The 27335-nt window shown below is 44.3% G+C and overlaps 1 protein-coding gene across 1 annotated transcript in view; it reads right to left on the reverse strand.

Annotated features, from left to right (window-relative positions):
- Nucleotides 1-27335, reverse strand: part of LOC119456277 (atrial natriuretic peptide receptor 1) — a 292422-nt gene that overhangs the window by 50042 nt on the left and 215045 nt on the right. The window contains exons 11-13 of the mRNA XM_037717955.2: nt 20305-20409; nt 6230-6467; nt 4052-4207 (exon numbers count right to left, since the gene is read on the reverse strand). Coding sequence (XP_037573883.1) covers nt 4052-4207; nt 6230-6467; nt 20305-20409 — 499 coding nt within the window. The remainder of the gene's footprint in view (nt 1-4051; nt 4208-6229; nt 6468-20304; nt 20410-27335) is intronic.

Genomic DNA, 27335 nt, shown 5'->3' on the forward strand with positions numbered 1-27335 from the left:
CCGTGGTGCGAAGGCAGCCGCTGTGGCACGCGATAGGCCGTGCGAAGCTATAGGGCAGGTCTTTGTTCTACTCCTGCTTAACTGCTGGTGTCTACCGGGTGTGAAGGAGGATACTGTTGATAAAGGTGAGCAGTAAAAGAAGTGAAAGCATAGCGAGAAGCACGAGTAGCGGCAAGCAGCACGTTAGGCAATGTATGCGCAAAGCAAGTTAGCTCAGACCGGTGATCTACTAGAGACAGCGCAAACCCTCTTCTGAGGAAACAGCTCCCGCTTTCTAGACAAGTGTGCTCGAAGCTTAACTCATCACAAATATTTCCATCCGTGTTACTGTCTGCGCTGGGGAGGCAAAAGTAAATCTACAGAAATACCCAGAGGCCTAGCTTGCATGGATGAGCTTCAAAAAACATTCGTGACAAGCGTAACTAAGCAAATTCATCATTATCCTCATCCTCATCATCATCAGCCTATATTTATGTCCACTGCAAGACGAAGGCCTCTCCCAGCGATCTCCAATTACCCTTGTCTTGGGCTATCTGATTCCAGCTTGCGCCTGCAAATTTTCTAACTTCATCACCCCACCTAGTTTTCTGCCGTCCTCGACTGCGCTTCCCTTCTCTTGGTATCCATTCTGTAACTCTAATGGTCCACCGGTTATCCATCCTACGCATTACATGGCCTGCCCATGCAGCTCCATTTTTTTCTATTAATGTCAATTAGAATATCGGCTATCCCCGTTTGCTCTCTGGTCCACACCGCTCACTTCCTGTCTCTTAACGTTAGGCTTAACATTTTTCGTTCCAGCGCTCTTTGTGCGGTCCTTAACTTGTTCTCGAGCTTCTTTGTTAACCTCCAAGTTTCTGCCCCATATGTTAGCACCGGTAGAATGCAATCATTGTAAAATTTTCTTTTCAAGAACAGTTATAAGCTTTCAGTCCGGATTTGGCAATGCCTGCCGTATGCACTATGCAAATTGGTGCTGCGGAAATCCGCAAGCTGGATAAATGTTCGTAGCAAAGAAAACTGTCATGTACCCAACAATACGCGAACCTACAAAAGAAGTCTGCAGATTTTTGCAGATTCCCGAGGTCCATGGATTGAACTAACACCTTTCTGGGTCGGTCGCTCGATATTTTTAGGCAATGAAGAAGCTAGCAGATTGCAGGTTGCTTTAAATTCGCATAATTTACGTCTAGTTTGAATAATTTCCAGTCGACTGCACATGCGAAACTCCGCGATAAATGCCATTGAGATATCGGCACACTTAAAGGTAAGTTGTGGAATAATTCTAATTAGATTGAAGAGGTTAGAAAACTGGGAAAATTGGTATTGGTTCATAGCTAAATACAACAGCGCACAGAAAACGAAGACGAAGGATGGCGTAGACAAAACACATAAACATGGCTTGTGATGTGCCTTAGCCTTGCTTCTTCTTCGTTTTCAGTGCACTGTTGTTATTATCCATGATCCACTTCAAGATTTGTCCGAGTACTAGAAATGCTGCAGCTTTCATACTACCTGTCTAGGAAGGGGACACAAAAAACGTTTAGTGGTGAAATCATTCACTTTTGGAGGAGACAGTCATATTTTTTAAATATCTATCCTTCTCATCTGCATTCTTTGAAGCACCAGTAGTAAGGAGAATAAAATAGTCATTAGAGTATACACAGGCAGATATGGGTGTTAAGAATGAGCCCTTAACTTGCGTTGCTCATTAACACCAAACCGATGCAGGCAGCAAGGTTTGCACATAAGTCCCGGCTGACACACTTTATAAAAGCGAACAGACACGGATGAGCAATAGATAAGGTGAAAAGCTGTTTCGTGGCAACCTTCCTTTCGTTATAACCCAGAAGACGGCACATGTATTCTACGGTGCTAAGAGAAGAGGTCCGTTTTCACGTCAGTTAAGTAGCACTGGTCATCTTTAAATGGAAGCCGTGCGATAGGATCGCTATGCGCAGCCAAACGAGCATTCGATATCAGGGCATCATAGCTTACAGCGATTGTCGCAAAGCTCCCGAATAGTCGGCAGGAAGAAAAGCGGTCGCAGTTTGTGCACCAATCGTCTCGCCTTGTCACGATTGCGTTGCCGGGTCTGCCGGCTAAGCATGGCCATCGTAGATCTATATAGGGGATCTGGTTGCAACCCTGGCAATAAAGGATTGTGTCCCGGCTTCGTAAGCCCACCCCTACTGTAGTTTTGTAGTTCGGACGTTCATTCGCCATGAATCCGCAGATTCATGGCGAATGTAGTTCGGACGTTCATCCCAGAATCCGCAGGGACCCAAAACAGGGCCGTTGCTCTGAGCCCTTGCACTCGCGTTCGTTCAATGCAACTATTGTGTATGTAACAGGGGTCTTCTTCGCTGAACGCGCCCTAAATAAATGGATAACCGAAAGACGCACTTGACTGGGTTCGCGTCTCACGTTTCGTCTAGGCAGTTGGATTTCCCAACGTTGTGTGTTTAACAGTCTGTACGTGTTTGTCTTTAGGAGCAGAAGGAACATCGGCCAGGCGCTGTTGCTTGAAATAGGGAAGCCTACGGTGTGGAAAAGGGCGCAGGGCCAGCTACCATAAACTAAATATAGCATCAAAGAGCCAGATTATTAGCTCATGTGTTTAAGTGCCTCTTATCAGTGCAAAGAAAGTCTGGTTCTTTTTTCAGTCAGCAGGCGATCTAGAGGTGCCAGTGCGAGTCAGCAGATTCACTCATTCTAAATTATTGCAATAATATTTTTATAATTTTTATTTTATTAATGATGATTACCTTACTTCGACAAAATATTTTTTCGATTATTTATTCGCATACTGCTCAGGATGGCTATTGGTTCACTGCATAAACATTGCTAATTTCCAAGCCGTAAATGAAGAACTGTGTTTAATGCTATAATGATTGTTTACCTATTAATCACTTGCAACAGTACAAGCGCCTGCAATGAAGAAAATTGCCTCCTCATTGGCTTCCGCATGCATAGTATAGCTTACATTCGCTGCCTGAAAACAATTGACGCATGTTTAGTCGTCAAACTTGATTCAACACAAGATGGCGATGATTTACTTACATACCCTTTGAAATGGGGCAGTGACAAACAGTCACCGAGCCTGCTTGAGTTACTTATGTATGCTGTATGTGCTTTTTATTCTAGCATTTTGTATACATCCCCTTAATCTTTATTCTCTTCTTCATAACTTCTCTATATACCTTGTGCCACTAACGATGTCAGTAACAAGTTCCGGTCGTATCAATCTCTTCCCTGCTTTTATTCCACCAACACTCTAAACGTCTCTTGTTTATCTCGACTGCGGATCGGTTGATGCATCCGTCCACTTTAAATTTACGCGCTTCTTGAATACACTGCAAAGTGCCATCGTGTATTTTTTTTAATCAGCAGTTTACTTTTAAAAGGTTGTAGAACAATAATGTGAGTTACAGCTTTTCTGAAACAAAACACCCGTGTACGTCAACCCACCAGGCAAATTTAATTCCCAAGCCGGTCACAATTGACGAAATTAAATTTCGTTACGCAATTCCTATTCCGTAATTAGGTAAGATTAAATAAAGTACGGATGTCGAGGCCGAGAAACGCAGACAAGTATTGGCACCATTTTTCTTTCTTTAGCAATGATCAAATAGAAATAGCACATTTTAAGGATAAACAAATATTCCACACGGTAAAACAATAGAATACCAACTATGTAATACACTGTTCAATACCAACTAGCCCAAACTGCCACCCTTGTAAGGCAAAGATACCATTGATATTTTCTTTTTTTTTTTGCAATTTACAAGAAAAGTAACAAAAAAGAGCCAGTATATATTGGAGGCGACATATTCGACCATCACTACTTATTATAGAGCCGAGCAATTATTTTGAGCACCACACGCAAGCTGGCACATTTAGCGACCTGTCATTTTATGACAAAACAATAGACGCGAAGAAAGGGTGACATAAGGGTGAACGTGAAAACTTTCTCAAATTCACTCATTAAGCAGCTAATGTAGTTTACACACTCGCAGCATAACCTTTTGCTCATGTTTGCTAATCTCACCTTTCGGGCTCATGTCGATATTTCCCAAGTAGAAAACTCCCTGGCGAACGGCGATCTCATGCGAAATGATTGCAAATGAGTAAATGTCCCCTTTCTGCGTCCCGTTAACGGGGGCTTCCGGGGATCGCAGAAGCTCTGGTGCTGTCCATAACTTCCCTGTAGAAATGAAACGACGCATTAAGTACTGGGCAACATTACTGCACACATCTCTCACAAGGACTTAAGTATACCACACCGACAGGAAATGAGCAAGAAGTGTCGCTAAACGCCAACTGCAATGAAATTTCACTTAGGGCAAATAGGCAATAACTGACAAGTGTATGCTACTGAAAGGTAATGTACTACTTAATTGGCAAAGCGGCAGGGCTGGTAATTGTCTAATTTTGTTATTAGCTGCTTTTCAATAGTACCTAAGCAGATGACACGTTCAACTTCTGGTGAGCGGATATGACGAAAGTCCCAGCACGTCGCCTCGGAAATCTTTCAGGGCACTGCGGTCAGCCACGCGTGGTGCCTAATTTCGGAGGTCATGCCGAGGAGACAGACGTTCCTTTCATACGTCAGTTCCGGCGAGCGGTGATGGTGGCGTTCCTTTGTTTTGCCGTTTGCGTATCAAAAAAAGTCTTCTATCGCATGACTTTCGCGACGCACAAACTCGTACTTCGAACATCATATTTAGCTCGGACGCTCCTCGATATCTACGCTATCCGAAACTGCGCTTTTAACTTGGCCAGAAATATTGTTGCGCCTTGAAGGTGAACTTGCAGCGTGTATACGTCATATCCATAGTCTCAGGAAGAAACCGAACTTTCATTGACGATAAGGAATACGATCTAACAAATGTTTGGACCCTTTTAGACTTATTATATTCTCGCCAAACAGTAATCGTTGTCTATCCTGGGTACGTTTACTTTCTTTAACGCTGAGCGCCCTGCACTTCCCGGTCACGAATGGCATGCGTGTTATAAGCTCGGCAGAACATTCTCTACGGGAATGTAGTGAGCGTAGAGTTTTCAAGAGAGGAAACTCAAGCAAGACAGATGCGACAATTGTTTGGGGACAAGATACACCCTATGGAGTCAACAATTTTTATAGAGTGTATTTATGGCACTAAAAAGCTCGTCTGAATCAATAGTACGAGTAAACGCCGGAAAAAATCACACGAGAACGTCTTTGCTTTCAAACTTTGACTATGATACATTTACAGACTTTTTATGATAATTGAGATAAATTCTCGTACAGTCTCCAAAGTTAAGACGGTAGCTGGCTGGATGTACTTGGAAGAGAAAGGTTCTCATTCAACAAGAGAGAGATAAAGCACTTTAATGAAATGCAGAGATTTCAGCTGGCGTACATGTAGGCTCCTGCAGGCTACTCTGCATAGGCAAGGTGTTAGTGGAAAGAAAGACTCTAGGACGAAGAGGAGAGCGGGAACAGGAATAAGAAGACGACAATATATACCAACATGATATGTACAAGTGAGACATAGGTGATGATGTTGACATAAATAAGCTACAGCTGCACCAAAGCCGCTTTGTGACAGTGTTTCTGCTTTTATAAACAAGCGCCGAGTGCTTTTTCGAAGTCTGCAATTCTGTTATGAGTGTTTGCCTTGGGAACATGAATTTAATAAAGTTCCACACGGTTTGCCTCGCTGAAGAATATTTTTTGATAACTGATGAGGCATAAACACATGGCGAGCTCCAGAGTGTAACGCCTTTGTTGTCGTAATGACGTTACCTATAAAAGGTTATCAGCGAGCTATGGCCATTATTTTGACAACAGCTTGGTAAAATCGTCTTTCGAATACCTATCCCTGCTGACTATGTTTAGTGACAATAAAGCTTTCAGTATCACTTTTACGGTCTTTGAGACCATTGCTGCTGCTGATAGTTTCTGCGCACATTGGACAGGCGGATTTTGGTTTCGACTGGCCATATACAGCTTCGCTGTAATAAGTACCCATGGGTTCCTAGACCAAATTGGAGTCCTCAACGTCCAATCGATACTTATTGATGTGGCGTGGCTTTCGGTAGCATAATCAACAAGACTATCAGCCATGTAATAACGGTACGCCTTTATTCTAATCTTCAAGTACCTGACTAGAAATTTATGATAATTATCACATTTCTACTATTCCTCGGCATGCATAATTCACAATAAGTTCATCCGACTTACTCCTCCAGTAAGCGTAGGTATCTTCGTTTTCGTTCTCATCGTAGGCACGCAAGTTGTGCAGCCCAAAGTCTGTGATCTTGAGCACGAAACGGCTGTCTACCACGCAATTCGATGACTTCAGGTTTCCGTGGCTGTGTATCTCGCTGTTGTGCAGGTACGCCATCCCTTTGACCAGATCGTGCATGAGAGAGAAGCGAAACATCCAGTCCAGCTTAATCTCCTCGTTTTCCAGGATGTCCTGTGAGATGCCAAAAGGGGAAAAAATGTGACGCAAGACTTTCTCATTCTCACCGAATGCGGTGGTCATGTTACCGCGTACACACAGCTTTTCCTTTAGCTGACGAGCATAAAAGACGCTACAAAGAAGCGATGTAAGGTTGTATAACTGAACTCATTCAGCAAGCGCCCCAAAACCCTTCTGGCCCCGTACATAGATGTTGGCAAGCGAACTTTATTAGGCCCTTAGTTTGATCTGAGACCCGCCATCACATGTAAATGCCTGACTGAATTGTGCTTCCAACTTATGGCATTTTACGCAAGTGGAAGTGCCAGATTCACTACTGCCAAAATTTTTATAAGCGCTGTAACTCGACGGCCCTCAACAGGCTCACTGGACAGGCTAGTAATGTCTTAAGACTTTTAGCCCGCATCTCAAATCGAAGAGGCGGTCTCAAAGAAGACAATCTGCTCAGAGCTTACCAGGTATTCTTCTTAAGTCATGTTACCTACATCGCGCCGTACCTTAATTGGGGTAAGGCGGAAAAGGCCAAACTCGACTCTCTAAATAGAACCGGTATCAAGCGCGTGCTCGGCCTTCCGCAGTCCACGAGCACCGAGAAGCTGCTGGAGCTAGGACTCCACAACACTATCGATGAGCTAATAGAAGCTCACACAGTGGCTCAAATAACGAGACTGTCATCCTCTAAGCCAGGGATCAAGATTTTAGAAGAAGCGGGTATCCAACCCAGACATGAACCGGGGACCGAAATTAGCCTGACCCAGCAAGCCCGAACTCGCATCATGGTTGACCCCGTACCGCGAAACATCCACCCAGTGCATAACGAGGGCAGAAGATTCGCGAGAGCCAAGTCGATCCTTAAAAAGATCAATCAGCACAAACTAGGGGCCCTCTTTGTCGATGCTGCCAGATATGACAGTGGGGATAAGTTCGCCGTCTCGGTTGTAGACGCGGAGGGCAACCTGCTTAATGCAGCTTCTGTCTATACTAAGTGTGCACGTGTGGCGGAGGAAGCGGCGATCGCTCTGGCTTTTCACAGCACAAAAGTTCCCCCTATCATCTTCTCGGACTCACGCACAGCAGTTAGATCCTTCTCGGCCGCACTAGTGTCTGAACAGGCGAACAATATTGTGAACAAAGCACTTCAAAGAAATCGGGAGAGCAGCGAAGGAGGATACCACATCTCGTGGTTCCCAGCCCATATAGATGCATCAGTTAACCCGCTCGGATGTAATCCTAACGAGCAGGCCCACCGGATAGCGCTCGATTTCACGTACCGCGCTGTCGGAGGTAGCCAGGCTCGGAACGAGGTCAACATCCACAAAGATCCATTATGTACCTTCCACGAAATTGTTTCCCATTATCGTCTCGGCAGGAGGACATTTCCACCCCCCCACCCCAAACTGAACAAACCTCAGGCTAGCACACTCAGACTTCTGCAAACCCGTTCGTATCCCACTCCCCGGTCCCTTAACAGGATAGACCCTGACCATTCGCAGTCGTGCTCCAAATGTGGTCATGACTCATGCTCTTTTGATCGCATGCTCTGGTTGTGCCCAGCCCTTAACGCCTCTCCACTCATCACGAAAGAGCAATGGGAGGAATCCCTCAAGAGCAGCAATCTTCAAATTCAACTCCAGGATGTCCAGAGGGCCCACGACATCGCGACGGGACTTGGTCTCCCGGTCCCATCGTGGGCGGAGCCACTGACTTAATCTGGGGGAGCCTTCGGCTCGCCTAGATCTCAGTTCCTCAGGACTTAAATAAAGTTCTTGTCATGTCATGTCATGCCACCGGGAGCTCTCAGTGACGAAGCTCGGAGGCCGCGATGTCGTTGTCACAATACTTGATTAAGTACGCTGATGTCATTAAATTAAGCTGGTGTCATTATACGAAACATAAAGAGGTGAGCAATACTCATTCAACAGCTGCACATTTATTTTGGCTGTGGTAAGGTCGGCCACCTAAGGAGTCATGTATACTTGATGGTTTAAATTACTGAGCTGCTTGCAGCTCTTTATATGTCTATAAATGAATAAACAAGGTGGTTCATTACCACCGGCACTGAACAGCTGCCAGAGGGTACCAGACGGTAGCGGAACAGGTGCTAGACGACACGTCACCTGAATGACGGCTCACTTGGTTTCAGCCTACTCGTTGTGTGTGGCCTATCGGCCGCCGCCGTGGCACAGACTAGTAACATTATATTCGATAAAACATAAGTACTCTGCTAATAAAACGTCTTTTTTCCCACCTAGCTCTCTTGTCATCACTCTTTGGCGAGTTCGCTTATGCTATATACCAAACAGTTCAGTCTCGTCTCTTCATGCAGCTGTATAGGAGCGGGCCACATTCTTATCAAAACTGACCCGTGCGGTTCTATATTTCTTGTTGCTTTTCAAACGCAACTCAATACTATGCAATAAGCGTAAGAAAGTGGAACGACACGGACGCGACGAGAGCCACCACCGAGTTTAAGCGTTGATTTCGCGCAAAACGTTGGTCTGGGATATGATAAGCTTCGAAGAATAATTTGAAGTCAATAAGAAAAGAGCGCCTCGATGCATAGGCATTGAGAATACGGAAACCCTTCATTAATTATTAGAGCTTACAAGTAAATTTAAGAAACGTCTTGATTCACAAGTGGAGTAGTCTCTTTCAAACTTTCCAAACTTGTACAGCTGGTACTGGAACGAGGCTGACGCTTTCAGTTCTGGTTGTAGGAATCATTAGTTAGCGCAACTCGTTTCTTGAATGAGCCTAGTCGGGCTTGATTATATGGACGTGCCTTATAGCGAGCAAACTTCCGGAGTAAAACCTAAGCTGTAAACGCCGGTGGTATTTTCATTATGCCGGCGTCGTTTGCGTACACCAGTAGGGCGTCATGCTCAGACGATATAAAGATATCTTAGGAAAATAAATGTAAACAGGCAGATGAAAGGGAGGGGGCAGAGAATTCTACTCTCTGCGAACTTTTCAGACGCATTCAAACTCGCCCAACAAACTTCATTACAGATCATTAGGCATCACATTTTTATCATCAGTATATAGATACTCGCATGAAGCATCAGGTTCACTTAATTAGCCTTGAGTTTGGGACCTTGACGACGGTTAACATTTATTCCACATGACCACTGCCCTTAATTTAGAGACGTCGTTCTCGCGCGGGGACATGTGGTTGTTTTTTCACCGTGTTGTAACTTATGAAGACAACAAGGATTGCTCCACAGCAGATATTGTCATTTACTTAGTAGCAAACATTCACCCATTCCACGCGGAGAAGTTACAAGCGGTTTGATTTCGTTGGGTTCATGATGGACCACCTGTACTGCGCCCTGAATACAGAAAGACACAAAAGGAAGAATGCAGTACCATAAATAGTGTTCAAGCCAACAATGACCCCATCCCCTCGACCGGGAAACACGCCCAGACTATCTGATTAATTGATACGAGCCCAGCACTTTTCGATTGGAGTTAACCCCCGTGCAATCTCCAATATGGCTACACGGTATAGCTACTAAGGAGTGTACAGCAAAAAGACCGCTCAAAAAATGTGCCGCAGCGCATCTCTCTGACTACAAGAAAAAAAAAAGAGAACGTTCGAACATTGCACGTCTGTTACAGTCCGCTTTTGTGGCCTCCCAAGCTACTCACAATGTGAAGGTTGTGTTTCGACTCCCACCGGCGGCACGCGATTTTTTCATCCACTTTCATATCCCTTTAGCGTATCATTTTTGAACTTTAAGTAAAACTAAAAATAACTTCCCTTACGCTTTCCTAGGCTTCATTATCTGTTTCCTTCATATGGTTTTGACTAGCGAAATTAGGCCCCTGTGTTCCCCTTCTTCTCGTTCATCGCTACCATGCATGCGAGGCGACACTTGCATTGTAAACGATGTCTGCCGCCTTCCAAACACATGAAACAAAAAGGAAAGTAATGGTAACTCTTCACGGAAGTTTGAAAATGGCTAATGTCCTACCTGCCGTGGTGTCGGCGCCAAATATTCCTATCAAAGCAGCCGAACTTCATTATAGCTTTCCACTCCAGTTCTCAGAGATTGACCTGTGTGGCTATTTATTTATCTCTTATCCCGGATAATGCTTTCGTTTTTTTCTGCTAACCTGAACTCACAAGTAGGCAAAAATGACGGAGCAGCACCGTCTCTTTTATACCTGTGTATCCAAGTGTTTGGCATTGTTCCAGAGTTGAGCACTCGCTCGCAAACAAAACACATGCATTCATATTGACAGTACCCAACCTAAAATTGCTTGATCTTTTTTTTTTCTTTTTTTATTAAGATCATACCGCATATTGCGTCCGTTCCGAAAACCTGATTTCGCCCACGCGTTAAGTTTTTTTTTCTTTCTTTTGTCTTTATAATAGCCTAGGGCAGGTAATGCTTCCTACAATTCCGCTAATTTTGATGTAAAACTTACATGCGTAGCAATAAGCAGGAATATATTTTCGTGGCTGGCTGGGAAACTTCCTGATTTGGTGCACTTGTAGTTCGCGGTACTTTTTACGTAAATTAATTTCGTGTCGTTCAGAAATAAAATAACAGAAAAGAAAAGGCCGGCAGATCCCACACCCTGTGGGAATCGATGTTATGCGAAGCAGTGTGCGGCAGCCTACTAAGTTAATGAAATGACCATGAGAGCACCAAGACGTAGGCGGCTCTTTCATGACATACATGACACGCATGCCATGACATTCATGTCATGAGTCCTCAGAAGTCCCTTTGACTATTCCTAAGAAACCTTAAGGCGAAAGCCTTTGTCATGATCATGACGGACTTCTACCACCATCCTTTAGTGTTTCTTTCACCATGTACCCACGTCCGAGCCCATTTCAGCGGTATTTTAGTGTTAATGTTCTTTCGCTGAGTCAATGACGTTTTTTCTGAGTCATGCTCATGACTATGACTTCTACCACCATCCTTTAGTGTTTCCTTCACTTAGTACCGATGTCCGAAATAATTTCGGTGGTTTTTGAGCGTCAATATTTTTTCCCGGAGTCATTGCAATTTTTGTTCAGTGACAGCCATGACTATGACTTCGACCAACAACGTTAGCCTTTTCCTTCACCTAGTACCCCACCCGGACCTATTCCATTGGTTTTGGAGTGTTAATTGTTTTGCGCTGAGTCATTGTCATTTTTTCTGAGTCATGCTCATTACTATGACTTTTACCATCATCCTTTATTGTTTTCTTCACTTAGTACCCACGTCAGAACCCATTAATTCCAGTGGTTTTTGAGTGCTATACTTTTTAGCTGATTCATTGTCATTTTTGCTCAGTCATAATTATGACTATGACTTCTACCCTCATGCTTTAGTGTTTCCTTCACTTAGCAGCCACGTCAGAACCCGTTTCAGTGGCTTTCTAGTGGTATACTTTTTCGATGATTCATTGTCATTTTTGCTCAGTCATGGTCATGACTATGACTTCTACCATCATGCTTTAGTGTTTCCTTCACTTAGTACCCACGTCAGAACCCGTTTCAGTGGCTTTTTAGTGCTACACTTTTTTCGCTGATTCATTTTCATTTTTGCCGAGTCATGCTCATGACTATGACTTCTACCAACATCCTGTAGTATTTCGTTCACTTAGTACCCACGTCCGAACCCATTTCAGTGGTTTTTGAGTGTCAATATTTTTCGCGGGGTCATTGTATGACCTACATGACACGCATTTCAGGACCTGTCACTTAAGTTCGTTCTATACTCTTGTCATAGTATGCCAATTTTGGTACATACCAAGCTAACGAAAAGACCATGAGAGCACAAAGTGTCGTAGGCGGCTAGATATATATATATATATATATATATAGATAGATAGATAGATAGATAGATAGATAGATAGATAGATACTGTCAAATTAGCAAATGTTCGCCAAGGAATGCTTCGCATTTAAGACATGATATCCATGTTTTTTAAGGAGCAAATTTTTCGTGACATATGTCACAGCCTGTTCTACCAAGACATTTTACTTCTTAGAAATCCTAATGTCTGTCGCGTCAGACACTCGCACTCGTAGTTCATTGCTACTGCTTTTTAATAGCGCTAGTGCCACTTGTGCTATGACATGACCATGCAGCGGATGTGATTCGGAACGCGCCTGCGCATGCGGGAGAATTTCTGCGGGATTTAAACTTTACCTCTGAAGCACTGGAGCCGGCGTTAAGCTTCATTCGTGAAATCTTTCCTCATTTTTTCAAGGAACTAACAGCAGTGTTTACGAAGTATACATTGAAGTGCAGCTGTTTATATAAAGAAACGTGATAGCGACCTTAACATAAGCTAAGGGTGCCAGCTAATGACACAGTTCCAAGAAACAATTTTTTTTTACATCGTAAGCTGTTATGGGCTCAATTCAATAGCCAATTCGGTTGGTGATGTTGTCCGCCGCCGACACCGGTGAGTGTCCGCCATAGCCATCACCAGGAATAAGAAAAAAATACCCAGTTCCCGCTGGGATCAAACCCGGGCCCTCTGCGCGGAAGTCAGTACTGTATCACAGCCCCACACCAGCGCTTGCTAGCTGCTTCAGAAACATGCCCTATACAGGCGTCCTAGCGCGCGAGGAGACACGCGATGTGAAATGCACGCCGCGTAGCGTCGATACGTGGGAACTTTTCATTGCAGTTGCATATTATTGCAATAGGCGACACGCCATGCAGCAGTTGCATCGCATCGTGCCAGGTGTCAAGGGATGTGACATGTGCGCCGCGTAGTCTCGATACCTGTGTTTGCTCTTCGATACACGTTATGGCGCCTCCTCGCAAGGTACGAACCACTGCTGAAGAAGCGAATCGTAGAGCTACGCGCGCGCCTGCAACCATGGGAACGTCAGGCTCAGCAGACCGCTGTGAAGAAAGCAGCACAAGCCGCAGCTCGCCGTCGACGCCGGGCTGACAGCTCAGTTCGTTCACGTGAAAACGACGCAGAGACAGTCTCCTATGGAGTCTGTGACTGCTGCGTGTGCCGCGCAAGCCTGTGACATTCTTGCATAGCGCTCTCTGGTCATATATAGCCCCTTGCGCCACTAATCATCACACAACATCATCAATTACTTTTTCTTTACTGTGGTATCAGTAAGGAGCTCGAAACTATAGCTTCGCTGTGTCTATCTGTCCAACCTTTGCGATACAGCGTCGTCGTCAAGCCATCTCCTCATCATCTGCCCAACACTTGGTTGCCCGTTGCCTCGCCGCAGTTAAGAGCCTGATAAGTTAAACACTCAGCTACCGTGACACATTATCATTCAGTTATTTTATGGTGTTTTAAGCGCCACGCAGGTACCATGATTAAGATTGTCTGTGTATGCCCCCTGGAGGCCACAGAAGACTATAATGTGGTGGATAAAAATGACACCGTGCGCCTCTTAAATAAGACGTTATTATTGAGGAGGGGATTGTGTCTAATGTGAGGACCTGTACCTGTCCTAGTAATAGGCTCAGAGCCGCAAGAATAGCTCAAGTCTGTTGATTTATTAAAAATTATTTTCTGTAAGTTCGGCGGTTTACCTGCAAGAGCACTGCAACTACAAGGAGTTAGTGTCCCCATGAATGCGATTCAAAAAACTACTCCGCGTGAATAATTGAACAAAAGTAAATCGTGGAAACTTGCAGGGCCCTTTCGAGGAAACAACGACCGGCGCCTAGCAAAGAGTCTCGAAAATCAATGTTGTCGTCGCCACGAGACCGAATGAAAGGCCCCAACCTACTTGTTAGCCCTTCGTGCTCAGGCTGGCAGAGGCATTGACACTATTTGCTTGTTTCCGAGGGCGCAATTGGATTATGAATCCGGCACAACGTGCCCTTTGTAGCGACGCGCGCTCGCAGTAACACAATCAGTCTGACGTCTCCAGTGACCCACTGTTGTTCTCTGTGAGACCCCACGAAACTCAATGACAAAGACGTGTAGTGTAAGAAAAGGGAAAGGACACAAAACGAATAATATGACGTTACGAAGAAAAAAGGTCAGGACAAAAATTTTGCACAGTTTTTTAGTATGAGACCTTCCAGAGCACTTCTATTTCGCCAGTATATGCCACCGTTTACCTAACTTGATCCTCTCAGCTGTTAAACTTGGCGAAGCAAGAACAAATAATGGATTGCGACGCGGGATGGTCTTTATTTTTCTTGAAACTGGAAAGAATATCGAAAAGCCGTACAGCTCAATATTAACATGTCGATATTATATATTATGGTATACATTATTATAACTTATTACATACTAACTTTCTGACACTAACTTACATTATATTAACTTGTTATACATTGTTTAGCCATACGAAAATATAGTAACACAACTTAGCCCTTCTTACTGGCGATAGCAGTCTTCTTGATCACAAGGCTAGGTCTCTCAACAGTAAAAAATTAAGTCCAAGTTGTTGCGCCGACAAATTCACCTTTGTCAACACTGTTTCATAAAAGCAAACATTAAAAACAAAATGTAGGCTTCATTTTACCGCTATCAACTAACAGTGTAGCCTTCATATTACCGCTACCAACAGTGGGAAGAAAGCTATATATAATCATATTGCACAGATACTACTATGTGATCGTAATACGGATGAAGAAAATACAAAAAAAACTCTTTTCTTCCTTTTCTTTTCGGTCACACCGTATAGTTCGCAATTTGTTACGTTTTCCACCGCTACAAATACAAAAATAAATGCGATTTTTCTGTGCGTTCTTTATCATTTCTGTAGGCTCAAATGCACAAAAGAAGTGATCTCGTTTGCATAGGGAATGTCATAGAATGCAGACTCGCTTTCACAGAATGATGATCTATATTTAGAAAAAGAAAGATCGGACAAAAAAAAAGCCCAATGAATAAGGAAGAGATGAAGGAGTCATTTCAGTTCTGTCACAAAACATTCTCGCTGCAATCGGTCGCCTTTATGTAGAGATCCTGCACGGTAAACACGCAGCCTAATGAGGACCTCAAACAGCGCCGCAAAGGGTCTTCGGCGAAATAAAGCAGCGCGAGAAAGAACTTCTCGACACTCCATACACGACTCTCTTTCAGGTCTCTACACCCTTTCACTAAGAGGGCCCTCAAGAAGAGAAAGAAATGAGAGCGTCACGAAGAAAAGGACGCGCGACAGGCAATTCGAATGAGTGAATGAATGAAAACGCGAGCGATAGGGTTGGCAAATAAAGTTTACGATCTGAGAGTCAACACGGCTGTTTCTATTGACTGAGAAAGCATTGTTACATATACGTGCAAGCCGATACAACGCAATTTATTTTTACGTTCTATAAAAGACTCAGTTTTGGAAGACAAAGCGGAATTCATGTCATTTTGAATACACGATGCGCTTTGCTGAAAAAAAGTCGCAATTTTGCCTGAAAGGCGAAGTATCAATTGAGATAGCAAATTAGTAGAGATCTATACGGAGTAAGGATAGTAGTTTTATCGGCTGTATAAACTTAGACACATTCGCTTACTAACATGCGCGCACAAGCAAGCATGAATAGATTACACTCGATGACCGCAGACAACCACTGTAAGAACGCTGGCGTGAGCAAGCGGAGCAGCAGGAGCGATCGAACGTTCGTGCGGTCTATCACTTCAACGGAAACTTAGCGGCGAAAGCACAGCGCATACAAAGATAGGAGCCGTGTGCAGATCGCTTTCAAGATACGGTGCGTGTATCTTGAAAGTATGTGGCGGCCTCACGGTCGCACAGCAGCAGCCACACGCCCTATCCCATCTTTGACTCGGTAAAATCTTATCGGGTTGTGTGCGGGAAAGGCAAGTGGTGCGAGGGTGCGCAACCGAGCCGTAAAGGCTGTACGATTAGAAAATAAAGTTCAGTTGTTGCTTGTTCTTCAGGGACGCACTACTCGCTTCTGTCTGCTGATTTCCAGCCACGCTCGCGTCCTACACAACATTGGTGACGCGGACGAGCAGCAAGGGCTATGGACACACCTCAAGGCACCGAAACTCCGACACTCTCCGGCGTCGACGTCAAACTGCCTCCGTTTTGGACTGCGGATCCTGCATTGTGGTTCATTCAGGTAGAATCACAATTCGCTGCACGGCGCATCACAGCAGATTCCACGAAATACCATTATGTGGTGAGCAGTCTGCCCCCAACAACCGCTAGCGAAGTTATAGACCTGTTGCTTTCTACACCAGCAGGCAACGTTAACGAGGCGTTGAAGGCAACACTCATTCGCAGGATCACGCCCTCCGAAAGCCAACGGCTACAACAGCTTCTTTATGAAGCCAACCTCGGCGACAGAACGCCAAGCCAGCTGCTGCGTCACATGCAGCAATTATTGGGCAGCAAAGTGGACGGTCTTGACAGCCTGCTGCTCCGAGAAATATTTCTGCAGAAAATTCCCCCGAACGTCAGAATGGTCATGACTGCCTCAAATGAGAACGATCTATCCAAACTGGCCGAGTTACCCGACAAGCTCATGGCGGTAACTCCCACATCTGTCGCGGCCGTCACAAGCGAACCTTCTCCACATGAACAGCTTCAAGAGATGAAGAACGAAATCTCGCGTCTCATGGATTCCGTGGCCGCCCTCCATACCGCGTCACGGTCAACCAGTCAGGGTGCTCCGCAATCGCCTACGAAACGCCAAAAACTATGTTGGTACCATCGCAAGTTCGGCAATGCTGCACGCAAATGCGTACCACCCTGCGAGCTCTCGGGAAACGCCCCGGGTAGGCGCTGAGGGCGACCAGCGCTTCTGCCATGCAAGAAAGTCGCTCATCAGTCTTTTTCCTAACCGACCGCAACACCGGCTTCCGTTTCCTCGTCGACACAGGCGCCGAAGTAAGCATACTCCCAGCATCGCCCGCAGACCGCAAGCGCCCGAACACATCGCCTCTGCAAGCAGTCAACAACACGGCCATCGCCACGAATGGAAACCGCTCCCTAACCGTCAGTCTGGGCCGGCAGAGAACGCTACAATGGATCTTCATACTAGCCGACGTGAAATTCGCCATCCTCGGGGCGGATTTTCTGCGCCACTTTGGACTGTTAGTCGACGTGCGTAACCGGAGGCTAAAGGACACTGTGTCACAAAGCGATGTAAAAGGCAAGCCTTCAAGACATACGCCGCTCAGCCCTTCGCTGATCAAGCCAGCAGGCCCACTTCGCTTCACTTCCATACTCAGCGAATTTTCTGACCTGACACACCAGCGCCAAGTGGAATCCCCAGTAAAACACGACGTGTTTCACCACATCACGACAACTGGACCACCGGTTCACGCTCGACCACGTCGATTGTCACCTGAAAAACTGGTGGTGGCAAGACAGGAATTCAACCATATGTTGGAGTTGGGCATCATCCAACCTTCTTCCAGTCCTTGGGCCTCTCCCTGGGGCCCAAGGACTGCAAGTTCGCAATTGCTGGCAGAGCACAAGCCACACCCTCTCATTCCCGCGCTGCCTTCCCGCTTTCCTCCTTTCGCGTGCGAGACTGAGTCTCCAGTTCCGCTTGCGCCCGGTCGCAAAAGACGCAGTTGGTGCTGCAGCACAACGTCACCCCCCTGCCTTCCTCCCATCGCCCACGGCCTTTCGCGCGGCGGAAGACGTCGCGCTTGCTCTCCGCCATGCGTTCGCTCTCCGTGAAAGCGCGCGTCCTTCGCGCGCTTTCACTCGCACATACAGCATACGGCGCGTGGCGACGATTTTGTCGTCCTTGAACTTTATACAGAACCTCACGGCGACGGCGACGACAACGGCAGAAATCCGCTTGGAGTGTCCTAATAATTGCTATCGCAATAAAATTAAGAAAGCCCGGGTTTCCCGCAAGAACGCATATTTGGACCCTTCATCCTGTCCACGTATTGTTCAAGGCGCGATGCTTTCGCTGTGCAGCAAGCTTTCAGTGGCGTGCAAAAATGTATACTTGTGTTCGGAGGTACCTATCGTAAGTGTATTTTGCATCCCTTAGTGTGCCTGTCTTTCCTCCCTGTCTCTCTCTGCTTTCTTATATTCCTACGTCCCCATCCCACGCTAAGCAGTGTAGCGTAGGAAACTGAATTTTCTGTTCTGGGTACCCTCTATGCCGCTGTTTTTTTCGTCTCTATCTTTCTTTCATTGGGAGCTGTTAAGCCTGCAAGACGAGCAAAATCTACTGAGTAAGGAACGCACAAGGATTAGTTGCAAGGTGACATAAGAAAAATTGGAGGATGCTTAAGCTTCGCCTTTAAGTATAGAACGCGATAGCGTTATCAGGACCCGTTCGCAAGGCATTTCGCAACCGGCAAGTAAGCTTCATTCACTGCAACACAGAACTTGGGAAAACCAGCTTACAAAGACCAAGCTTACACCGATCCCCTTAAAGTCGTCTTCACTTTTAAACAGAAATGCATTGCTGGGAAGACGTTCTCCCAGGGACAATATAAGTAGGCTTATAATAAAATGTGAAGGCCTTAGGACCTTATATTCATTATTTTATTAATTGTTTGCTATTGCCCCGACGCGCGCACGTATCCCAAACGTATTTGGCAGGGCAAGTCCCAGTTTGACCTGCCGAGGATGCCAGCGCCATCTGGATAAGATTTTCGCAAGTAGGCTACCCGAGGGAGCCTGTGTTCTTATGGTAGAAATGCTGGCAAAAGAGGTTTGTGTTTGGGTTTCATCATAACGGAATTATGTTTTCTCGTACATTCAAATAACAGTCCGACGCCACCATGTCTGTAGGTTGTGCTTAAGTTGTACTTTACCATTTTTCTGACGGATTTGACTGTGAGAAAGTTAATTTTTTTCACTAACAACTTGCAGGGTGGTTCAGCCTGATTTTCTCCTGCACTAACACCTTGCGGATGCGGTGGTTGCGGATGATTTTTCCGCCATGGACGCCGACATCAACACCAACGCCAATGCCGGATGCATTAAAACAGGGCTCTGCAGGTTTTCACCTCAATATATACAGAACATAAGGAATAATGTGCCAGCATACATGAGCATTTATGTGTGTAATGACATATTCGTTTTGAGGAATGCGCGTACGAAGGAATAGACATTAAATAATATATTTTTAAGTTATCAGAACATTAAATATAGATGCTCCATCGTGGTTTGTCGGACAAGAAGGTGATAGAAGTGCTTGAAAAATGTTCTGCCACATTGCTTCTTGACCGGCGTTGAGTATGTTCTTTTGTTGTTATATGTTTCGTTGTAGAGAAATCCGGGCGTACGCCATGAATAACACTTCACTGAGATCTAAAAATTGTTGGGTAATATTTGCGCTAAGGTCGCATACCGTAACCATACGTATTGAAACTGCATTTGCTTTCCTAGCTGCACATTCTGGTTGCCATGATTTCGAAATTTCATGGTAGTTTTGAGGTTTTACAAAGTTTGAAATAATATTTCTACAGTTTATTTTGTAGACAGAGCCAATTTTACTCAATAATATGCCTTTGTCACAGTTTTTATAAGGAAGATGCCAAGGTGCTTGTTGTTTCCTCCAATTCTTCAGCAGGAAATGAAACATAGGTAAGATTCACGAGAAACTTGCATTCATTACATTTTATTGATATTCTGAGTAAACGTTAGTGGCCATTATTACAGCACTGTCACCATTAGAGCGCTTCTGTTCGCGTCTACAGTTTTTTCAATTACAAGCATAACAGCCAGCAAAATTTGAAGCCAATTTGAGGTTAACTTGAAGGGAGTAAAACAATTTGGTAAGGGTAATTTTCCAACTTCATATACGGCCGCACAAAAGAAAACTGGTTGTTCGAAAACTTGACACACAGGCTATTATTTCTTAAATACCGGGTTTATGCTGACCTCACACATTGGTTGTGTTTTTACGGACACATATATGTCAATGAAAAGCTGTAAAAACACTCACCTGCAGGCTTCCTTTCGGGCAGTACTCCTTGACAAGACAACAGTGCGGTGGATCAATGCAAGCTCCAATGAACCGAACGATGTGGTCGTGCTGGAGGTCTTTCATCTAAGGGTTTCATACAAGAATGCAGACATTGGAGCTAGCATCAGGCACCGTTATGTTATATAATAAACTGCGACAGCCAGAAGACAAAACGGGGTAAGGCAACATACGAACCATTCTAAGCGCGGTGTTTGGCAAGCAAAAGGTACTATAACATATCGGGAAGTGAAAACTGAAACTTACTCGTATTTTAAGAGTGAAGCGCAATTATTTCAACAGTGGGTTTTTCAAATTTCAAGTAGTTTCGCTTTGTCATCTATCGTGGCATATGTCTTATATGCCGAGGTTTAATTTAAATACTTGTGACACTTTCTTTAAGCAGTTGTACCATTTATTACAGCGAAATAAGTGAATTGACAAAAATATAATGTCGACCAACTGCCGACATTAAGTGCGAATAAATATTGCGCTTCTCGTTAGGACTACATTAATTAGCTCGAATGACTTCCGTTTCTCGTAGGCAGTAAGAAACATTATAAATGGGATGCACACTGTGATGCTCATATAAACGCTAGTTAGCTTTCGTTATCACGAGATAGTTTACACATAATTTAGAAATTAATCGTAACAATTCCACATTTACCGCTAAATTCAGTTCCAGCAATCGATATTACGACACCAGTGATACACCTGGTATTTCCGTTAACTTAAAACGAATAATACTGCATCACATTTAACAGTCCTTTATTTGTTAACCGGACATATTTACATGAGTGGTCCTTCGCACTTTCTTGCGGCAACATCACACAGAGCATTTACTCAAAGAGGTGTCTTCGTTTTAAATGACATGAACAGCCGTACGGATTAGCCAGAAGCTCATATGATGAAAGAACTCGATAAACGCGACACATTTGGTGACATGAGTAGATGATGTGACCCAGTGCACCGAATCGCAGACTATGTCGAAGAAATGTCCTTGTATGAGCCCATGCAAGATCATAACACTTACAGGTTCAACAAGTGCACACCTTATACGGGACAAATGTAGGCAGCAATAGGGTAAGCGCTTTTCCTGTGCCTGCCTTTTGTCGCGCCTCAGGTGTGCTCTCGGTATACGTGCATTGTTGAACGAACTAACTCAGCTACACGGTTCTGTTAGGCTTCGCAGTACTTACTATTCATACTTCCCTAAACTTCAAAAGAAATACCAAACCCACCATCATGCAAATTTGTTCGAGTTTCTGTTATTGTGTGCTTGCTATTTTGCCAATAATGCTTTTATCACTTGCTTATGCGAACCTACGTACTTCTTACTTGAAAATGTTAAGGCGTATTTGCCTGTACCGTGTAAACCGATGTCTCAAGTGTCTTGCGGTGAGAAATTTCCCAATAGCAAGAAGCGAACTTTTCCGCCCAGGATGGAATCTTAAGCTGAAAAGAGTTTCTTTTGTAAGGATTGTTGGTTTAGGGCTTGTTGGTTTAGTTTCGAGGACGTAAGAACGGCGGGTGTGCTGTCTTTCTTGACTTCGTTTTCATTTTTTGCACCACTCCCACGCCTGGTAAGAATTCTATACCTCCGATTCTATCATCTTTATCATTAGTTGCGTCGAGTGGACCATTCTGGCAATCTTTGACATCATACGTGCCAAGAGAGAGAGATAGAGAAACGAAGAGGGAGAGGTAGGGAGGTTGACCAAGGACGTGCCCGGTTGGTTACCCTACACTTGGGGAGGGGGAAAGGGGAATCATACGTGCCAATGATAAAGGGCAAGTATAAGAACAATTCAAAATAATAATTACTTGAATAATTTAATGTAATATTAAACAAGATAATGTGGCCTCAGAATTCCCCCCTTGACCTTGCTGCAAGTTCTCAGCTGCAATTCCTACTTTTCCTTGGCGCAAACTGCCTCAGTGTATCCCTGAGAAGTGTCAATGCAGGACAATGCGCAGTTATCGTGTACATCTAGGAGCAACTGTAAGCTGCGCTCTCGTAGCAGTAGTCATGCGGTCATTTTCTTTAACAATACCATGAACACCATATTCAATGCCTCTACACAAGCAAATGTTCCCATGAGAAGGTTTTGTGAAAAATTACGTTGAACGACAGCTTTTTGCCTTGTTCTGACGTTCTGCATCTTGTTTCTATATGACTTAGCGCAAAAATGAAGGCGAACGTAAACAAAAGCAAAAAAAAATAACTTTATTTTTTTCCGGTTATCCACGTGGCCGATAAATACTGAGCGATTAATCACCTGGACCGGGCCGCTCGGCCATTACGCCCAATTTAGGATGCACATGTCGCATGGCCACAAATAATTAACACCGAAATGACATTCCATAGCACGCAGAGCTGCACCACGCTGGGGATGGCAAAGCGCGAAGTCCGCTGCCGCGTTAGAGGAGACTGGAATTCGCTGCGAGATTAGTGCGTCGAGTACATCAGCGCCCTGTATTACTGCTGCATGGCCAGCTCATCCGCTCTGGAGCAAAGTGTTCACGCGAAAGAAATAGACAGAAACAGTTGAACACGCAACAGCGAGCGAGCATTAGCGACGGACGCTCAGGTTTACGAGCTGCGGGCGACGTTCATTACCTCACCGCCGACCGACGCGCCGCCGAGCAGTGTCGCCGCCACTGCGGCCCAATCTCCGTTTAACGATCGGACCAAGCTGTGTTTTTCACAGATTTACGAGCGATCTTCCGCACTGGGGCTTGCGAGCCGCAGCAAAATGGGCTATACGTCCGCTGGGGTATGAGATTCCGGCGGCCCGCCGAAAAAACACGCCTCGGGATGAACTGAGCTCCACTGTACACGCTCACTCTATGCAGTGCAAGGGGCGTTGGAAGAGACGAGAGGGTAAGGTTTTCGAGCCATTCAGTAATCCCGATGCCCAAGCACTACGAACACTCTCGTATTTGTTTAGAACTTGCTGATGAAATACCTATCTCGTTGTTTCATATTGGCTGTAAGTTGATAGATAGGCATTTTTTTGGCCTTTGTTCTACATAAATTAAAGGACAAATGGGTATTGAAACATTTGAGAAGCGTTCGCCAAATTGTACGTATATATATATATATATATATATATATATATATATATATATATATATATATATATATATACAGGGTCTTTCAGCGAGCACTTTCACACTTTAGGTAAGGATGCCTGTGGCAGATAGCCCAATTCTAGTTTATGAGCTGGTCTACTCGAAGAGGCGGACATTACTTGCACAAAAAATTGAAATGAATAATCGGCTAATCAAAAAAATCATAACTCACTTTTTAACTAATTACCTGATGACCCATATTGCAATTTGCAAATTGTCGCCGTGTAGGTCGCAAGGTGGATCCAACTGGAATGAATTCTCAGGATGGCACCAGTTTCCAGTTATTAATTCCCAAACTTTCCGGAGAAATGCATTGGCGTTCAAGTTAATTTTGTCCTTCAATGCATAAAGCGACGTTTTGTTAAGAAACTAACTGGAACGCCAACGCATTTCTCCGCAATGTTCCGCAATTAATATCTCGAAACTGGTGTCATCCCGAGAATTCGTTCCAAGAGGATCCGATCGCCTTCCGAAGTCCACGGCTACAATTTGTAGATTACAATATGGGCCATCAGATAATTCGTTCAAAACATAATTAGTCAAGTTTTGCTAATTATTCGATTATGCATTTCAATTTCAATTTCTTGTGCAAGTAATGTCCGCCTCTCCGAGTAGACCAGCTCATGAACTAGAATTGTGTTATCTGGCACAGGTAACTTTTAAGAATTTTTGAAAGTGTTCGCTGAAACACCCTGTATATATATATATATATATATATATATATATATATATATATATTTCACTGAGGTGCACAAACCTTACCAGCGATAGGTCGATCTTGCCAGTGAACGCAGCGCACATCATGGTGCACTAGATCACATCGGCGACCTCTCTGCTTTACATGACAAAAAAATTGATAATAATGAAAAACAGTACGGCCTTTGCATTGACAGTGAAGTGTGCACCGGTTCTATAAACCGACGGAAACAGAAAGCGTTCTGCGGCTTTCCCTATCTATCGCTGCAGGCGCAAATATCTAACGTAAAATATTTAACTAAATTGTATAGACTAGTAGAAGAAACTACTTCTGTCAGAGCAAGTTTATATTTGTGGAAATATTTTTAATTTCATTTTCATCGCTCTCTTTTTGATATTTTTTCCGCATTATGTTTTGCCTTGTATTTTTTTTTTTCAAACCATTTTTTTCCTTTTGAGAGAGCCAACCTATCGCTAGTAGCAAAGTGTTGCGACAAAAGCATGACGTAGGCCACGCCGCATTTTGAACTCCGCATCACGCTGAACCTGGCATACACCGACTACTTTAAATGCAAACTCCGAGCATTTGACTCGCCGTAGTGTTAAATGTGCTATGTTCTTGATTAATTGCAGCGTCTTTATGTGACAGTAGTCGATATTCATCAGACAGAGAATATCGAATGACTTCGTTGCATTTGCACCGAGACTATAGCCTAAAACTGCGGGACATTCTCGATCAGTGGTGAAACACTGTTGGCGCACTTCGGGCAACAATGTCGCTTGTGACATTTTTTTGTAATATAAGTAACCTTACGCAGACTTTACAACCAGTGTGAGTGTGCGCGTGTCCATAGATAATGTCATTGTGCGTGTGTCTGATTACTATGCACATCATATCTTTCACCCAACACCTGAAGTAGCATGCCCGGCCATGAGCCAGGCAAACACTTCCGACGTTCATCAAAAACAGCATCTGTATTTCTCAAAAACAAGATCGACGAATTCTCATTCGACTCAGTGTTGTACTGCACTAATGTCGGAATTTAGTCTCCATTGAAAAGCTGCTGCTGTGGCCGGCAGTATAAGCCGCGACCTCGCGCTCCGCCAGAGAACAGAATAACACACTGATCCAACACACATGGTACATTTGCCTTGGTTCTTTTGCTGTAAGAGTATCCATATGGTTCTTGATTGACCAGAAGTGTCCCATATGAAATATTTTAAATACCCGCACAGGTGATTACCACATTTGTAGCCCCGAATAAACGATGAAATAACGCAAGCTGTCTCTCATATGTATTTTACACTGTAGACTCCTAATTACAGGGGTGTTATTTGGTGGCGTATACCTTGTATGATTTCTGGCTCGAGATAGTCGTCTGATTCTGAGCGCGAGGTCGCGTGTTCAGCTCCAAGCCACGCCGACCGAATAGTGATGGAGGCATAGGGCAAGCACACAACCATGCGCAGGTTCTAATTAAGGAACGAGCTTGGTAAATAATAATGGCGAAATTTACAGTTCTTCGTGTGTCGTACGTAACCCGAGCCACGCCTTTCGGTCCAAATAATGTATCATGCTGGCCGTTAATTTTACGATGCATCAACTGACAAGCACAGCTCCAAGCGAGCAGGATTTGTCCGGGCAATTCTGACTCATACCAATGTATTCCATTGCACAGAATATTATTTCGTGGTGTACCAGCTCGATAAGCCTGTACGATTTGTATAACGATTGTTTATAACAACTTTACCACTGTGGACAAGGGCCCGTTCGGCTTTGCATATATCCCTATGCCATTCCTTTTCAATCAACTTGCGTAGAGCTCTGTGAGTGCAATGTCGATCCCTGTTCAGAGAGGTTGATTCTTAGAAGAATTCGACGTCAATAACTCCACGGTTTTATCAAGATAACTGCTGGAAAACGTACTGGCGACCACAAAAAGAAGCTATAGTGAATGGCTGATTTTCACCCCTTTGTGCGTGTGTTTCACGATTCTGACCAAGCCACTCTCAATTCAGCACCCCTTCTTCCTCTTGAATGCTTAATCTTTATTACAATTATTTACAAATTAAACGGTCAATTCATTATTTTTCATCTACATGTCTTGATAGACATGAAGTTGTAAGATAGCCGAGCATCTGCTCACATCATTCTATGAGAGCCGGGAAAAGCCAGCGATCGCAATGAATAGCCGTTAACGTAAAATACCAACAGCCAACGAGGAAAAAAACGCTAGCTGATTAGCACTTAGCAAGTTTCAAATTATATCTGAAAGATGTGGATTTCACTGAACTATTAGACACATATTTTCATGAAGGGAGGTTATGCAAATTGACAGAGTTTTGCTATTGCAGTGTTGTGACACGGTGGAATCTGATATATTGGACACCCCTGTTTAAGGAAATGTAAAACAAGAAGCAAACGCACCTTACTTTTCTATGCTTGCAATTTTTCCTCGATATAAGAGCAACAAGTCGGCCTGAACAACGTCAGTACCTAATGGACAAGTAAAACTACGACGAGGCGAGCTACTAAGTCAATGAATAAATTGTGCGCACGTAGCTTCTTGCCAAAAGCGCTCGCGCCGATGAAAAAAAAAAAAAATGGGCCAACATTTCATCCAATAAAGGGTCCGACGCTCGCGGCCCTGCGGAGCCCATTTTTTCTTGTTGCGTCTGTCATCTAGGCATGCCTCCAGCCACGTTCGATCTTACGCCTTCTTCACACAGTCAGAATATTGGAGGGAAAGTGGCCGAATTTGCCATATTTCTAATTACTACTCCCATCTGTGGAGCTGCGAACAGCGGGTCTACATCACCACTCAGTCAGAGTGAGGCGTTATTTAGCCGGAGGCTTTATTTTTTTCCTTTACCTGGGCGCTTTTGCTGCCATCCTCGACAGAGATATTGATGCATCCGTACTAAGCGAATTCTAGCGGCAGTTTCTCACGAAATGAAACTTTATTATATTACCGGGATAAGTAACTCCGAGACATAATTTGCGGGCCTCACTAGAAAAAAAATTAAATTCAGGCTTCAGCAATAATATTACCCAAATTTAATAAAAGGCATTTTTTCTATACCAGGTACACGTGTTTACTCATGGTGGTGAAATGCTGGCTATAATGAGTTCGTGCGATGAATATGCCGAATGGTCAGTTCAGATTCAGTGTAATTGAAGT

Source organism: Dermacentor silvarum, chromosome 6, assembly GCF_013339745.2.
Source record: "Dermacentor silvarum isolate Dsil-2018 chromosome 6, BIME_Dsil_1.4, whole genome shotgun sequence".
Taxonomy (NCBI): domain Eukaryota; kingdom Metazoa; phylum Arthropoda; class Arachnida; order Ixodida; family Ixodidae; genus Dermacentor; species Dermacentor silvarum.